This window comes from Anolis carolinensis, chromosome 3 (genome assembly GCF_035594765.1).
Source record: "Anolis carolinensis isolate JA03-04 chromosome 3, rAnoCar3.1.pri, whole genome shotgun sequence".
Classification (NCBI taxonomy): domain Eukaryota; kingdom Metazoa; phylum Chordata; class Lepidosauria; order Squamata; family Dactyloidae; genus Anolis; species Anolis carolinensis.
The window spans coordinates 22003765-22021434 of record NC_085843.1 but is presented as its reverse complement, the minus strand read 5'-3'; the positions used below and the strand labels follow the sequence as shown (position 1 = coordinate 22021434).

Sequence of the window (17670 nt, the reverse complement as noted above, 5' to 3'; positions counted from 1 at the left end):
ACAATTCTGGTGCCTCACCAAATTACAAATCCGAGGATTTGTGTATGATGGAGCCATGGTAATTAAAGTGGTAATAATGTCTACAGTGTAGATGTAGTCTTACACCCAAACTACTACACCACGTTGGCTTTCACAGAAGCAGATTAAGAACTCTCAATTTTTTGAGGGTACATGTCATCAATATTATAATAATAATCATCACTGTACACAGAAAAGAAAACAATCTGATTAAGACATAACACAAAGGAAAATGTGATGACAGTGTGGGAAGAGGATTAAAAAGTTTGGAGTAACCAAATGATGGTACATCTGATGCCACATCACTTTGAAAAGCTTTGCTCAGACTCATGGATAAACGAGCCAATATTTGCATCATAAAAATGCTGGTAATCTCACATTTGGGGAGCAAGCCATCTTGCATATTTCAAAGAATGTATTTTGCAGTTTTGACATACCTTGCCCAAGTAATTTTGGGGGTGGGGGTGGAGGAGAGCAGCAGCTATACAAAAAGACTAAGGGATCTTAATAGTCACCAGTAATGGGAGAAACATGGCATGGTGCTGTAAATCAGTCCAGAGCTGCAATTCACATTTAACAAGAAGACAGATGGCATACAAACTAAAGCTAACCGTCTCCATCCTTGGGTGCCTGAAGCAATACGTAATACAAATATAACCAGATACATTTCTTAGACTCAGACCTAGGAGCATTCCAACCAAATTCCTGGATTATATTTAAGTGTATTATGCACCCTCTAGTAGAACAGAAGCCATATTCAAATACCATAGCTGCAATTGTATTAGTAAGAAGTAGCCCAATGAAACATCCTACTTCTAGAATCACTGAACATTTTTGGAAACAAAACAGCCAAAATGCAATTCAAAAGTGCTGCTGCTGGTAACATGAATAAACTTCCACATAATTCAGAGAGGGAATTATTCATAAACTGATCACAGTGGTATTTTCTATTAGTAAAAGTGCATAATGGACCAAAAATACTACTAAAACATAAAAATGAAAATGTAGATGCTTGAATAAATATCATCAGGAGAGAAGCCTGATATAATATGAAGTAAAATAGGCATTATTTAAAATAATATCCAAATTTTCAATATACCTGTTTGTATGAACACATGCATAATAGATGGGATATATTTATTGTTATATTTTAAACGGCATTACATTTTGCCGGAGCTGTAAGCCGCCTTGAGTCCCCTACGCGGTGAGAAAGGCGGGATATGAATGAAGCAAATAAATAAATAATATGTACATTTTTAAATAAAAATATTGACTTTTAAACCTATTGCCTCAATAAAAAACAACCAGAGGAAGAAATCAGTTATGAGAGTAGATGGATGGGAAATGTATAATAGGAGTGTGTGCATAAACAGATTAATTTGTATTCCCTTAGCTCTAAATTCGAAGGACCTTCATGAGAAAATTGAAATAATTTGAAATAGTCTAGTGCAGTGGTTCTCAATCTGTGGGTCGCCAGGTGTTTTGGCCTACAACCCCCCAGAAAATCCAGCCAGTTTACCAGCTGTTAGGATTTCTGGGAATTAAAGGCCAAAACATCTGAGGACCCACAGGTTGAGAACCACTGGTCTAGTGCCTTTAATCCTAAAGTCTTGAGGGTCTACAAAAATTATTTAAATAGGGGCCCATGGTGAAGAAAAGGTTGAGAACCACTGCAGTAAACTATGTCCTTTCATGTATATAAGGTGGAGTTAAAAGTTGCATTTTCCTCTGTCTGAACACAGTTCTTCACAACATGTCCAATGCTGTTGAAGACTAGATCCTTAAGGAGCCAGAAAAAGTAGAAGTGCAGAAAAGGTTTGACACAAGACTGACATTTTAAAATGCATGTGAATGTTAGCTATAGTCCTTAGGAATTTACCAGCATAGATCTCAGACTAAGTTGTTTTCCTTAAATGCCACTCTTACGGTCACCTCCTCAAAAAATATTGCATGGGCTCTGGAGAAATAATTCTTCCAGTGTAATGGTTAACAAGTCTTAGGCTTCTTCTACACTCTCCTTATATCCCAGGATCTGATCACAGATTATCTGCTTATCCCAGATTATCTGGCAGTGGAGACTCATATAATCAAGTTCAAAGAAATAACCTGGGATCAGATCCTGGGATATAAGGACAGTGTAGAAAGGGCCTTGGATGATCATATACTACTCTTAAATCTCAGGCATAAAGAATCTCCATTCATAAGGCTAACACTAGCAAACTCAAATTTCCAAAACATTTACAAGAACCGTCAAAGAATACTTGCACACTGTAGCATCATTACAATGAGTCATATCAGATGCTCATATAAACATAGCAATGGGAGAGATAAAAGCAGTTTTTAAAACAATCTGTATGCAAATGATACACAACTGTATCTGTCTCCACAATCTGGTCCCAAAGAAACTGTTGACGTCTTGAGCCAGCCCAAAGTGGAAACACTGTTTGCCTCACACGCAATAAGTAAAAATGTGGACTGTGTCCAGTTTGCCTGCCCACCTTGAAATTTCCTATTTAACAAGTTTATTCTCTGGCATAGGTGAGCCAATTCAGCTCTAGTACAGGAGATCAACCAGATGACAAGCTCTAAATTGGCCAGAAATATATCTACAATTTTAAGGGAGAGTTGCAAAGAGAGTATGATTTTGGGTTGCTATATGTTTTCCGGGCTGTAGGGCCATGTTCCAGAAGCAGTCTCTCCTGACATTTCACCCATACATATGGTAAGCATCCTCAGAGGTTGTGTTCTCAGGGGGGTCCAGGGAGGGCTTTTTCAGCAGTAGTCTAACTACTGATTGTTTTAAACAGGGTGGAAAATTTACTTCCCTAAGAGATTATAATAATAATAGCAATAATACAATAGATTCTCACTTATCCAAGCTTCTGGATTATCCAAGCCATTTTTGTAGTCAATGTTTTCAATATATCATGATATTTTGGTGCTAAATGCGTAAATACAGTAATTACAACATAACATTACTGCGTATTGAACTACCTTTTCTGTCAAATTTGTTGTATAACATGATGTTTTGGTGCTTCATTTGTAAAATCATAACCTAATTTGATGTTTAATAGGCTTTTCCTTAATCCTTCTTTATTATCAAAGATATTCGCTTATCCAAGCTTCTGCCGGCCCGTTTAGCTTGGATAAGTGAGACTCTACTGTATCAGTACTGGTAATCCCAGTGGTCATTGGTGCAGTGGGTGCCATGCCAAAAGATCTCAGCCGGCATTTGAAAACAATAAACACTGACAAAATTACCATCTGTCAGCTGCAAGAGGTCACCTTACTGGGATCTGCACACATCAACTGAAAATGTATCACACAGTCCTAAACGCTTGGGAAGTGTTTGACTTGTGATTATGTAATACGAAATCCAGCATATATATCTCGTTTACTGTGACATACTCTGTCTTTTTGTCAATAATAATAATAATTTTATTTCTTGCCAGCTTGAGGCGGGTTACAGCATTACTTAAACAAAAACAATCACATAATCATTTGAAAACACTCCACAAGATGCTTATTTTAAAACATATTTCCACACGTGTCAGCGGAGGAGGCCCTGCTGTCGGTCCCACCCCCATTTCAAGTACGGCTGGTGGGAACGAGAGGGTCTTCTCCGTGGTTGCCCCCCACATCTGGAACTTTTTGACTAAATGACTGCATTGAATGTTTGCCATTGTATGTTGGAATCCGCCCTGAGTCCCTTTGGGGAGATAGGGAGGAATTCAAATAAATTTTTATATTATTATTATTATTATTATTATTATTATTATTATTATTATTATTATTATATGCATGATGTAAATGCTTTGAAATGGCGTTAGTTAATCTGTAACTTTGTTTCATTAACTGTATGTCATATTTGCTTGGGAGGGAGTTCAATTGCTTAGGAGCCAACTATTGATAAAGTTTTGGTTGTTGAGTGCCTTCAAATCATATCCAACTTATGACAAACCTATCACAGTGTTTTCTTGACAAAATTTTTCAGAAGTAGTTTTCTATTCCCTTTCTCTTGCCCTAGGTCACTCAGTGAGTTTCCATGAATGAGAAGGGATTCAAACTCTGGTCTTCAAGTCATAGTCCAATGGCCAAACTATACCAGTCTGGCACTCTGAGTAACAAAGGACTTATTGATTATCACTATTTGGAAGCACTGTAGTAGTCTGCCCTCACCTTACTTGTAGCTCACAGTTCCTGACGTGGTTTTGTGTCTGTTATTTATTACTGATACTGTATTTGTACCACACCTTTCAGGATACAAATCTTTACAAATTCACTTTAAAAGTCACAAACATATAAATGTACAAAAGGTCTTAAAGATCTTTGCCACAGAGAAACATGAAGTTCTCTAGAAGAGAGGGAACAGTCCAGCTAAATAAAAGTTATACATCCTCTTTGTTTGCCTTACTCTCCCATCTGGGATTGGGATAAAATGGTTAACACTGCAAGATCTCACATCTACAAATATGAAGAAAACATCTGCCAGATCACAGCGCAGACATTAATACAGATATCATAGGTGCTTGTGTGCCATTTATCAGCTAAATAAAAGATTGCCACTGTAACTCAAAGTCTCTTCCACATAAAGCTAAAAATTTAATACTGCAAGATGAAGTATGACAGAACACTCACCGATGCTAATTTCATCATCTGTTTCAGCATCTCCAATGCATTCAAACTGAAAATCTTGAAGTGACTGAGAAAATTTTTGTACTGCCATTGATAAATCTGTAAAAGAAATATATATATAATTACCTTGTGGCTTATATATAAACAACAGACTTTCATTAGAATAGTCAACTTATATATTTATTTTATTTTCTGGAATAAATAAAATTAAAAAGAATGATCACACAAACTATCAAAAATTTCATCTCCCCTCAAACATTATTTTCAGGTAGTTAGGATAGGAATGCTTTATCTCTTTCTAATATGCACATTTTTCATATGATTCAACAGAGACAGTCTGGATTTCTATGTTTCTTTCTTTGAACACTTCAGCCAGTCCAGTTTTTACAGACTGGATTCATTCATTCATTTGAAAGAATGAGTGGAAATACTGCTTTATTTCATTAGATTTGTAATACAAGATTAAGAAATTTACAGAAATAAATAGATGCGGTCAGAGAATAATGTGGTTATTAGACATGTGGCCATTCAAATTAGAGAAGTTACAAAACGTGCCCCACCTTCAGTGTTTACACACCATGCTTCTTGATACACAGAGCGGAGGCACAGAAAAGATTCAGTTGCAAAGAAAATGTTTTCATATACAATTGGCCCTTCTTATTTATGTATTCTGCATCCACGTCTACATTCATTACTTGAAAATTTCCCAAAAAATCCAACACACAAACCATGATTTTGCCATTTCATACAAGGGACATAATTTTGTTACTTCATCATACATAATGGAGCATGAACATCCATGGATTTGGGTATTTATGGGGAGTCTCAGTACCAAAGCTTAACAGATACCAAAGTCTCATTGCACTCGGATGCTCTTAAACTATTTCTGATTAAGATTGCTCTATGTGAGGTCATTGAAAGCCAAAAGGCAACTTGAACACACATAAATACACATGCACTCACTATTCAATGATTGATTTCATAGCTATCCATCTATTGCTGCACTTGCAGTTGATCAGTAATACTTCTTATTAATCTTTAACACACAAGGTATTTCAAGAGTTAGTGAAGTGTACATGTTGGTGAGGATGGAAAGAGAAATGAAGAGACGTGTCAAACGGAATTCAAAAGTGGAAGCAAAATAAACAAGAAAGCAGCATGTAACCATTTCAGTTGTGTGTGCTCAGGCTTAACTGTGAATGACTAGTGCTTATGCTTGTCAACTAGAGATAAAAAGTAAGGTAATTCTGATTATAACTTGGCTCACAATTGGCTCAGTCAGTCTTATCACAACACAAGCTGAAACTTTCTCATTTCCACAAAGTATAGCTCTGCCAATACCTAGACAGCCTTTCTGAAAAATATACACAACAATTGCTTGCCTGGAAAATATTTTTACAAGCCTATATGCCATATTTACATATGTTAATCTCCCATGGCTCATCATTTAAAAAGAAGGAACAGAGATTTTCACTGGTTGACGAGAAGCAATTTTTACTTGATACTGACAATCTGGAAGGTAAACTGACTCACGAGTCTTCTGTCTGTTATTTGAGCACAAATGGTCCACAATACAGAACTGACTTGTTGTACCACCATTAACTATAACTGTGTATGTGCTTTTTAATGATGCAGTTGTTTTGGAAAGTACTGTTACTCATTTCCTTTGCTCATTTCTTTTTACATCTAATTGTAAGGCCTGGTGTCCCATCACAAAAGCCAAACAGAACTTTTCAGTGAATCATTCCTATTTATAAAACCCTTAATTGGATCAAACAAAACACTGTTTCCTAATACAGCTCACTGTTTATTTGGTAATTGGCATAAATATAAAGTTCATATTACATTTTTGTTCCAATAAAGTTGTGACCATTTTAAAAAACAACCAATATATGACCTGTAAACAGTTCTTTACATTAGAAATGATAGCAATAACTTTATCTTTATTAATTTCTCTTGCAGTGAACAGGGTTTGAACAGTGTTTGTGACTTTTAGGACAGAGTATATTTAGCTGGGATGTTACAATCTCATTTCCAGCCTCTTTGTTTCAACTGGAGACTTATGGACATAAAAACAAGAAAAATAGTGCAACAGGAAGTAAAATGAAACACATCATTCAACGTTCAACCTTTTTAGTTATATGATTTTACATTTCCTTCTGCAACCTAAAACTCTTCTCTCGAGGAAAATGTTTCCCAAATGGGAATTTGTCCAACTGCTTCACCTCTATGAATTGTGCTTGCTATAGCCCTTTCTTTCCGATACCCAAAGAACACACTGCAAACTGAATTATGATTATTAAAAACAGAAGCTTGGCTAGTAGTCTTCTTGATATACTGAATCCATGCACAGTCTCTGTATTTTACTTAATATATGTTTTCTATTACAAAAGGTATTGATTAAATGTGCCGACTTGGAGAATGCTTTCTAGTCCTAGGTACACCTACTCAATGGATGTTCCTATTTCGCAGTTTCACTTCTGCGCTGCACAGCAGAAAAAGGCATGTTTTGACAAAGAAACATTAAAATTATTCTTCTTTCTAAATGGATTCCAGAGTGACCTGATATTCCCCTATGAAGGTTTTTTCATTAAGAAAAATCAATGAAATAGTTGAAAACTTTTCCTGAAAGACAGATTAGTCACTGTCTTAAATTTAAAGAAAGTATTCTAACAGGTAGTACTTGAAGAGCTAGCGTCTCTGCCAACACAGACTGCCACTGGCAGGGAAGAAAAAAATACAGTGTCCTAGTCTAGTTGAACTTCCACGAATGACAAGGAGCTTTGAAACATTCCTACATCCTCTTGATTATCCCTGAATTCTTCCTCCTGGTTTACCCAGTTGTGACTTATTCTTTGATTCTGACATTGCCTATCAAATTTGATCTTGCTGCCATGACAACTGATTCAAATTGTACTCAGATCAACTTTAATTCATTATTCATCAAGGTTCTTATAAATGCGTCTCTGGTTATTATTCCATAACCATTTTGGGGAAAGGCATTAAAATACATAGTCAGCCCACTACCATTGATGGGAATCGGGAATGCAGGGCTCTGCAAATATTGAAAACTCAAACCAAAATGCATCTCTCTCTCACACATGAGAGTGTACACAACTGTACTGATGGCATGGTTGGGCTGAGACACACACACACACACACATACCTATCCCCTGGTGTACTCACTCACTTGGATAGGTGGGACAGGGATAATGGGAGAAGAGAAGGCAGATGATATGGAAGTCTGTGGGAAGGATGGACGGTGTACTGCCACTGTCAAAGTAACTGTTGTCACAAAGCCAGGGCTCTGCCAGTACGCAGGCAGAGTTGAACCAAAACAAATGCCCAGCCTGTGTCAAACAGTTTAATTAAAACATCACTTATTGACTGTTTTCATAGTCCAAACACAAAACATAAAGATAGTATTCAGCCACAAAATATAAAACAAAGACTAATAGCAGATGCCAAAGCAGGTTCAGACGAACACCATAGTCAAATGTCCAGTCCAGTAGTCAAACATCAAGAGTTCAATGATTAAAGTCCAAGGATCAAGAGTCTATACCACAGTCAATAGCCAGTCCAGAGATTCAAGGTTCCAAGATTTCAAGAGTTCGGGAGACAGATCAGGATACTGAAAAACCACAAACCTGGGGGGGAAACCAGCAGTATCCACACCCAAATAGGACAAATACTTTTTCTTCCAAAGATACATCTCCAGGCTAGCTCCTTATAACCAGTTAAACCCAGCTGCAACCTATCTCTTGCATGTCTCCACCCTTAATTGCTTTCACCTGCAAATTCTTACTTACAGATTACTCTGCCCTTTATAACGACATTAACCCCTTCCATCACCAACTGCTAGGCCTGACATCACCAACCATCATCAGCTGTGGAACATGATTATGTGGCAGCAGCTGCAGCACCTTTCCACAACCTTTGCCCTATTTTTGTCACTAACATCATCCCTTGCTCCAACCTTGGCTTTCTCCTATTCCTCCCCATCAGCCTGCTCCCTCTGTCTGCCCTGGATACCACCACCCATCCCTCCTTCCTTGCGCTCCCCCATCCCATCCTCTTCCCACCTGTTGCCTTTAGTGGGTATACCAGGCCATGAATGCACTCCACCTTCCCTACCCTCAATCCCATGTCCCTTTCCACCACCTGTGTCTGAGGGAACACACATGTGTAATCTCCCTTCTCACGCTCTACTATCCCATCTCTTTCTCCCAACCATCAAGAGACAAGGGAGATCAAGAGACAAGGGAGTGCATATGTGCACCTACCCTCCTTTCATATTCCTATTCCATTCCTCTTCCTCACTCAAGCAAGTGAGCAAACATACATACACATTCCTTATCTACATGTTCCCCCATCCCCTTACCCGCTGGCAGTTTGAGAGAAAGAGTAAGCATAGGAGGTATTCCCAAAAAAATTCCATGAATATAGCTGAGCTTATCAGGAAAGCCTATCAGGAAGCATGTTAGGTGCTTTCAAACAACTATGTTGTGCCAAATACAGAAGGTGTATTTTTTCCCCCTCAACACCTCCACAATGACCAAATCTAGACTGCCATTGTCATTCCTGTTCTTTGTTTGAAAACTGTATAAAATTCTCAATTTTTGAAAACTAATCAAAAATGTTGCTCATTTTGTGGGAAGTCTAGGCTCAAATAAATATTCCTTTTTGGTTGCTTCCAGATTGTTTTGGGTGGGGGAGGGCAAGACTTTAACAGAAAACCAACTAATAGAAAGCTACAGCCATCAATAAACACACAAAAGAAGGGCATTCACTTATTCCTTCTGAAAATCCCATTTCAGGTTTATACTCTGATTTTCCCTTCACGTTGCTGTACATGTCAAGGTTTCTAAAAAGTCCAATGTGCTGGGCTCATTCTGGATACAATCTATAAAGTGCCTCTCCTCATAAAAGCTCAATTGTTACAACTAGTGGTAGTCATGCTGCTGCATAGAATATGCCTCTCATTAAAAAGCCGCAGTCCATAGACAGCTTGATATGTCAAGTTAGAAACATATGGCTTCTGAAGGATTTATAAACGGAAATTGTATCACAGCTATAAAATACCCAAATGCATATCTCCATCAAAATACTGAGTAAAATGTAGACATTATAAAATACACATTACTTAGAAATAATTATTTTTTATCCTGAAGCAGTGGTTTCCAAAACTCCTGCATCTGTGCTATAGATGTAGAACAGTGTAGAATATGAATTTTGTATTATGCAATTCATAAAGGGCATTGGATGAGGAAACTGGGCTCCAAATGTACAAAAGTCCTATTCATGAAAAATATTGTATTGATATACCAGCAGAGATGTATCCAACTGTGGGAAGGGGAGCAGTTGTAAGAAAATTGAACATGAGCCAACAGTGTGGTGCAGCAGCTAAAAAAGCCAATGGGATTTTGGCCTGCATCAAAAGAAGAATAGTGTCTAGATTGAGGGAAGTAATGGTGCCTCTCTATTCTGCTTTGGTTAGACCTCGCCTGGAATACTGCATCCAATTCTGGGCAACACAATTTAAGAGATATTGACAAGCTGGAACGTGTCCAGAAGAGGGTGACCAAAATGATCAAAGATCTGGAGGCCATGCCCTATGAGGAGCGTCTTAAATAGCTGGGTATATTTAGTCTGCAGAAGTGAAAGTCGAAAGGAGACATGATTACAATGTTTAAATACTTGAAAGGCTGTCATAAGGAAGAGGGAGTAGTCTTGTTTTCTGCTACCCTGGAGACTAGGACTTGGAGCAATGGGTTCAAATTACAGGAAGAAAGATTCAACTTGAACATTAGGAAGAACATAATGACCGTGAGAACTGCTCAAAAGTAGAACTTTCTGCCTTAGAATGGGGTGGAAGCTCCTTCTTTGGAGGCTTTTAAACAGAGGCTGGATGGCGATCTGTTGGGAGTGCTTTGATTGTATTTTTCCTGCATGGTATGGGGTTGGATAGATGGCCCAGGTGGTCTCTTTCCACTCTATTATTCTATTATTCTAAGCAGAGAGCCTCTGTTGTTTGTGGAGACTCTCAGTGGTATGGATAGCTTGGAAAGTGTGGATGAGGGAATGCTCAACAGTAGAACTGAAGCCCAGCAATAGCAGCATAGCAGCTCCCTCAGCCAAACTCTGAAAAAAAATCAATGGAAGGAGCTTGCTGACCAAATGCAAGAGATTTCATCTGAGTAGGTTGAGGAAGAGTTACCTGTTCCAGCTTTCATGGACTTAGAAAAAGAAAGGTCTCAGCAGCACAGATAATGGAGGTTAGCTGAGAAGAGAGCCAGCAAGAGGCAACACCTGTGAACCTAGGATTTAAGGAACTGAAGACTGTTACCTTTAGTTCTAGAAGCTACAACCCTGGACTTGTGATCTCTCCTGCTTTCTGAAACTGGACTTACCTTGGCCATCAGCTTTGGACTTTGATTCAATGTAGTACTCTGGACATGGTAATCAGCTCACGACCCTGAAACAGAAATTTGTATTCTCTCTAGTGTATTCCTGTTATTATTTGAATCACTGTGGGGCTATTGACTAGACCTTGCACTGTTAATGTATGCTTTGCTGGTATTTGGGGGTCAAGGCTTTGACAAATAGACACATTCATAGTCTCAGAGGTTCTCCAGACTATTTCCTTCTCCACATAGAGAATAATAGAAGGAATATCAGGGTGTATAGAGTTAACAGATTTCCCTTCAAATATATTGATTCAGAATTCATTCATCACAATTGAACTAGGCTCAAGTATTGAAAGAAGAAATATGGTAAAATTTAAGTTGTGGCTGCAAATTAAGATGAAGAGAACAGTAGGAGGGGACAAGCAAGGATCCTGGGAGTCACTATTTATTCCTCGAATTAAAGAAACCTCTAACTGAAGAAACAATCTGAAAACCAATGGTAGATATTATAAGACAGAAAATGTTTAAATATACAACTCCTTGCAGAATTAATCTCTCCAAATTTATTAGCACTCTAGTGCAATTTTATTCCTGACTTATTTTGATAGCACTTTTGTCTTCACAAGAAGTTTGCTTAGAAATGCTCTCTGGGAAGCTGTAGGGTCTTCCATAAACTGGTACAGTAGTGAAGGTTAGAGGCACAAAGTCCATGTGAAAGTGGATAATCTATAAATATAAATAAAAACACACAAATGCTCCTTTCCCCCCAGAAATAACACTTCTTTGGCATCTGGAGGTTCTCCAGAATGATTTTATGGTCAACTATAGAACCACACTAGAGGACCTACAAATGCCAAGAGAACAAATTTTGGTCATGTGTAGAGCAGGAGCAGAAGCAATGGTACAGTACAACAATCTGCAAAACAGTGCCAAGAATGCTAAACCAAGAATATGTGGCACTGGAGCTGCATAAAAGTGAACTCAATTCAACTGCTGATGTAATATCTTGAGATAGTGGTCACACCAGAGCTTATTTTTGTATGCCATAGCAAAGAGGAGAATATCTATGCTACAAACGCTTAATTTTTGTGGCTCAAGAAAAAAATAATTTGTATCTCTACAATGTGGAATATCTTGTTTAAGACAGTCTGCAAACAAGTGGAGTGGGAGCTGAGAAGTCCCTAATGAAATGAAAAAAATGATGATCCATAAAGTCATAGGGAGTCGGAGTTGCAAAGAGTTCTGGTTAACTCACCTCTTATTTCACAAACCAGAAGTCTAAGAGAATCATACACTTTATTTGAAAAAAATTCAGAATATTGCACATGAAGCACTCTCACTATCTCTTCTGTCTTCCCCTTGAGCTCTCTCCAGGAACCTAGCCAGCCTTAATCATATTTAAATACTAAGCCAAGAAGGTTCCAAGAATAACAGTGTGCCTCAAGCCACTACCACGGATGCTCAGTGTGCTTTCTCCTAGTTCAAAAGATCAACCCTATTTTTATATGCCACTTTCTAATAGTTCTATTTTTCTAAATCACTTTTCTCAAGGAGCTTAAGGAAACTCGAAGAGACCTATTCCAAACAAATAAAAAGCATTCTAATAAGAAGGATGGTGGGAGTTAAACCCCAATAATGTAAAGACAATAGAAGCAGTATTTTGACTTTGACAATACAGTTGTCCCCCCATGTCTGCAGGTTAAGCACTCAAAGCTTTATTTGAGATTGCTGAATTTGCCACTGCCTCTGCGGCTAAATATGACTGAAAAAAATACGTTCTCTCAGCATTTTCTAGAGATCAGTCTCCAGTGAGATTCTATGGTGAATGTCTGCCAAAAGCTGGCTATAGAAATTACGCTGGAGAACCTATGTATGTCTAGAAAAATGTTATCTCAAGGTTCGTCCTGTTTGAGTCTAGGGTCAATCTCCAGCAGGTATTAACCATAAAATCACTTGTGGGAATCTAGAGATACCCGAAGAAGTGTTCTCTAGGCACTGATGGGTCCTTCAGTTTGATTCTATGGTCGATTTCCAGCAAAGGTTGATCACAGAATTGCACTGAAGTAGTGAGCGAAATGGTCTATCTGGTGTGTGTATTATTTTGATTTATATTAGAGGTTTGCCCACTTTCATAGAGACTCTGCACTCCTAACCCCCACAAATACAGAGCGACTACTGTTCAGGAAAACTTGATTGTAACTTTTTCTTAGTGGGTATGAGCAGCTTTAGGAGGGGATTAATTGGCAAGAAAATGGGCTGAGGGCAAAAGAAACCTTTCCTTCTATTTGCAGCCTCAGCATGGTAGAAACGTGACACTGATCATTTAGTTGTCCTCTCACAGGGAATAAAGACATTTTAAAAATCACATTATTTATGAAAGAAGAGTAAGCTGCCAATGGGTGTGGGGTTACTGCATTTTTAGTCCTGGCACCTCTGCCTCTTCTCAGTAATGCAAAGTAACACAGCTTTAGCTGCAAAACAAATAGGTAATAAAACTTCAATTTTATGCTTTCAAAGAACTGCATACCAGAAAACTCCATCAATAATCAAAAATAGCTGAAGGAACAAGAGCACCCCACTGAGAACTACTGCATGCCAACAGCTGCTGTGCCTGATACACTCAATTTCATTCTAAATAGAACATGCCACAGCGGGACATCTTTTTTTCCACAGACAACATTGTAAATACGCCAACTGGTAAAGTGATTACGCTTAGCGATGCCTGGAAGAATTACACAGCATTAAGCATACTAATCAAACATATCTTATAAATCAATATTTCTTAGCCAATTTTACATCGTCAATAAGACAGAAAATGTTGGCAGAAGCCAACAAATTAGATGGTGAATGGAAATGGTGAGGACATTTTGAGTGCTGGCAAATTGGAAAAGCATCCACAGTACTGGTATCCATCTGGTCGAGTTTTTTCATCCAAAATGTGTTTCTTTCTGTTGACTGCAATGGTGGAAAACAGGGGGTAAGAAATTTAAAGAGTAGCTTATATTTTTCATTTTAGCTCCCAATTCAAAAGTGCTGGTAAGACCGCATTGAGAAAAATGCACTAAGTTAAAGGGAGCAAAGCAGAAGAAAAAGATGGGGCCAAATGTATTACTGTATATTTTCCTAGAAGAACCGGAACTCCGTCAGGCATATTCTACCAGTACAGTGAGAATCTGCATCTGATCTCACACAACTGGATTTTCTACCGAACCAAGAAGGCAAGATCATCCCCATAGAAAACTAAATGCCAAGGAAAAGGGCAACCTAGAGCACTTGTGCTTGGTCATACCACTTCTCTATTTTGCAGGATTTTTTTGTCAATATTGAGAAAAGTGTATTCAAGTCAACCCAGGTTTGAGTGTCTGACCTTCTTCAAATATCTGAGACATTTATTTATTTACAATATTTATATTCCGCCCTTCTCACCCCGAAGGGGACTCAGGGCGGATCACAGAACATACATATACAGCAACATTCAGAGCCATTTTTATAGACAGACAAGACAGACAATTGAACATAGAGGTGTGTGTGTGTGTGTGTGTATACACATACACAGAGAGAGGGGGGGAGGCAGAGGCTTTTCCCCATATTCAGCTTTCTTGGAGGCTTGTGTTTGGTTCCCGCCACCCTGTCACCAACACAAAAACCTCTCAATAATGTTGTTAATGCCATGAAAGGGCATTATTTTATTTCTTTCATCCTATCATTTTTGTTAGGAGTAAAAACTTTGATACCATCTTTTTTCATTATCTAACAAGGACATGTTACCTTGCACATTCTCACATGTTCTTTCTCTCTCAAAAAATGCACCTCAATACAGTACAACTTCCTTGTGCACAGATTTGATATGCATGATTTCACTTATCCACGTTTCAAAAAATATTCTTTTCCAGAAATGTTTGTGGGCCTCTCTAGGTCCTCCAGTGCAATCGTATGGTATGCTTCCAGCAGTCCCTGCTCTGGCAATAAACACATATATTCTTTAAATAAAGAAGCCCTCTACCACTGAAAACAACAGTTTTTCCTCATTAACCATGCATTGTAACTGATTATAAGGTGGTCCTTTTCTTTCAAACTTCCAATTCCCTCCTCCTTTGTTAATATCAATACTTTCCTGCAAATACCACCTCAGGTCAGGATTTAATGGAACTATGTTGTACAAATGCAAAACATAATTAAACAAAACTTACAAATGGTTAATGAGAAATCCCGTTTTACATAATAATAATAATAATCATCATCATCATTATTTATATACCGCCCTATCTCCCTTAGAGGACTCAGGGTGGTTTCCAACAAGGCAAAACATTCAATTGCCAAACAGAGACCATACAACAAAGTAAAACACCATCCAGAGATCAGTCACACTACATAAATATGAAGCTTGAAGATAATGATGCTGGGGAAAATGAAGGAAAAAGGAAAAGGATTTGACCAAGGGCAAGATGCATGGATGTTATCCTTTAAGGGACTAGTTTGACCTTGAAGGAGTTGAAGGTGGCGACAGCCAACAGGAAGCTCTGGCCTGGGCTGGTCCATGAGGTCATGAAGAATCAGAAGCAACTAAACAAAATAAACAATAAAAGAACAATTATAGCACTATGGTTCCACTTTAACCACCATGGAATCTTGGAATTTGCAATTTAAGGGAGGGATATTGAGAATTCTCTGCTAGAAAGTTCGTGTCTTACCAAAGTCCTAGACTTCTATATGGCAGTTCAAGTGGAATCATAGCATCATAATCATCCATATAGAAAGTGTGAAAGGCTCCCATTTTTTTAAAAAAAAGAACACAATCTATAATGTTGCAGACATCACAAAATAAACCCACAATGTTGAGCCAACTCTATCTGAACTTTTGAAAAAGAGGATTAACAGTTATCAACTATAATAGCTATATGTGTCTCTATGTTCAAAAGCAATATCTTTCTAATAATGGTAAGGTGGGAACAAGCAGTAAAGGTAGGAACAACCAGTGAATCGATATCACCTTTACAGCCCTGGAAATTTCCCAGACAGGACATATTGCTGGCTACTGTAACAAATAGAATGGTGAATTCAATGGGCTGTGTCAAATCCATTCTTCGATTCTTATTTGAAAGTCCTTGCTTCTGAAGTGATTTAGAAAAAGCTATATTATTTTATGGAGCATGACTTTCTTCACATTGCATCCAGCTTTCTCTGTGCAGAACTTAAGCATGACCTTGTTTTGAACACAAGCAATTGCTTTTTCAAAGTTGAAAAGTAACTACATAGTATGCAGTTTCTCCAACCTGTCCCCCCACTATCCAACCCCAGTTTTTAAACATATCTTGTATTAACTATATGTTCTGAGTGAATAAAGAATAAGCCTTTTAGTAGCAAAGAACAGGTTACATATGTGGAGGCCCCTAAAGAATACTGTATGGCTTTTGCTCATAGCAAAGGGAAAAGCCTACACTGATGTAGACCTCAATGTGCCCTGCTGAGATAAGAGCCAGGGGAATATAAAGGCAAAAGGCCAGCTAGCCTATGCTGACAGAGCATTTGTTATCATCTTCAATGAATGCTCTCTTACAATTTTGCTGAATACATAGTCTTTCTGCCATGCAACAATACTGAGGCACAATGTGGCATTTGTGCACATTGACTTTTCTTGTCACATTAGCAGTCCATGCCAAGACTGCTCACAATAAAGAACTAGACTGCACGTGGGTGAGAAGAGAAGTGACTTAACTCGTCAAATCGTCATCTTCCGTTAATTCAAATTTTCTCAGAAGGAAGAAAGGAAAAAAGATGCCCATGCATACACTATTCTCTCTTCCTCTTTCATGCCCTGTAACACACTGTTTGTGAAATCTAAATATAATTAATAATTTTCATTACATCATTCTACATAAAACTGGTTCATGTGCAGTGTGTCTGGGCACAATGGAGACTCAGTATGCTCAATAGCTGGCTTTTGATTGCAGTGATTCATATTTTTCTTCAATGTTAAAAAATTAAACAACTGTATTAGGCTACACTGGCTTCAGAAATTTTTATTCTATCTTAAAGTAGCATGCAGAGTTCCATTTGTCGTCGTTGTGGTGTGTTTTCAAGTCTTTTCTGACTTATGGTGACTCTGAGGTATGGGGTTTTCTGGGGTCGAGTTGTGTGACTCACCAATGGTCGCCCATGGGTTTCTATGGTCAAACAAAGAATTTCACCTTGATCTGAAGAACGGTAGCCTAATACTGAAACCACTACACCTTGTCTACAACACTGAAAAGAATTAGAATAGTGATCCACAAACATAGAGATATGCAGCTGATGTGAGGTAGAACAGTCAAGAATCCCAAAGTTTCCTGAAGCTCTGGGATGACCAAAGGTTCATTTATTTATTTACTTCATTTGTATGCTGCTTTTCTCCCCCAACGGGGGCTCAAAGTGGTTTCCAACATAATTACGGCAAAATTAAATGCCTTACATACAAAGACCTAACACAATAATAGTAACATCCAAGAATGGATTAAATCATAAAACAACAACACAATTTCACATTAATACGTAGAATTAAAAACATATCAATATAACATTAAAATCACATGATCCAGCAATCATGGTCCAGGCCGTTCCGAGTGTCCTATCT

At 38.1% G+C, this 17670-nt stretch overlaps 1 protein-coding gene across 4 annotated transcripts in view; it reads right to left on the bottom strand.

The window, feature by feature from the left end:
- The window catches only part of arhgap42 (Rho GTPase activating protein 42), a 210307-nt gene that overhangs the window by 143381 nt on the left and 49256 nt on the right, over positions 1-17670 (bottom strand). For 2 of the 4 annotated variants that reach the window (XM_062977124.1, XM_003219305.4), the window contains exon 2: positions 4657-4752. In XM_062977124.1, the coding sequence (XP_062833194.1) occupies positions 4657-4744 (88 nt within the window). In that variant the 5' untranslated portion in view covers positions 4745-4752. Of the gene's footprint in view, positions 1-4656; positions 4753-8300; positions 9379-11063; positions 11083-17670 lie in introns of those variants that run through there. The other 2 variants (XM_062977123.1, XM_062977122.1) reach the window with 2 other exon arrangements.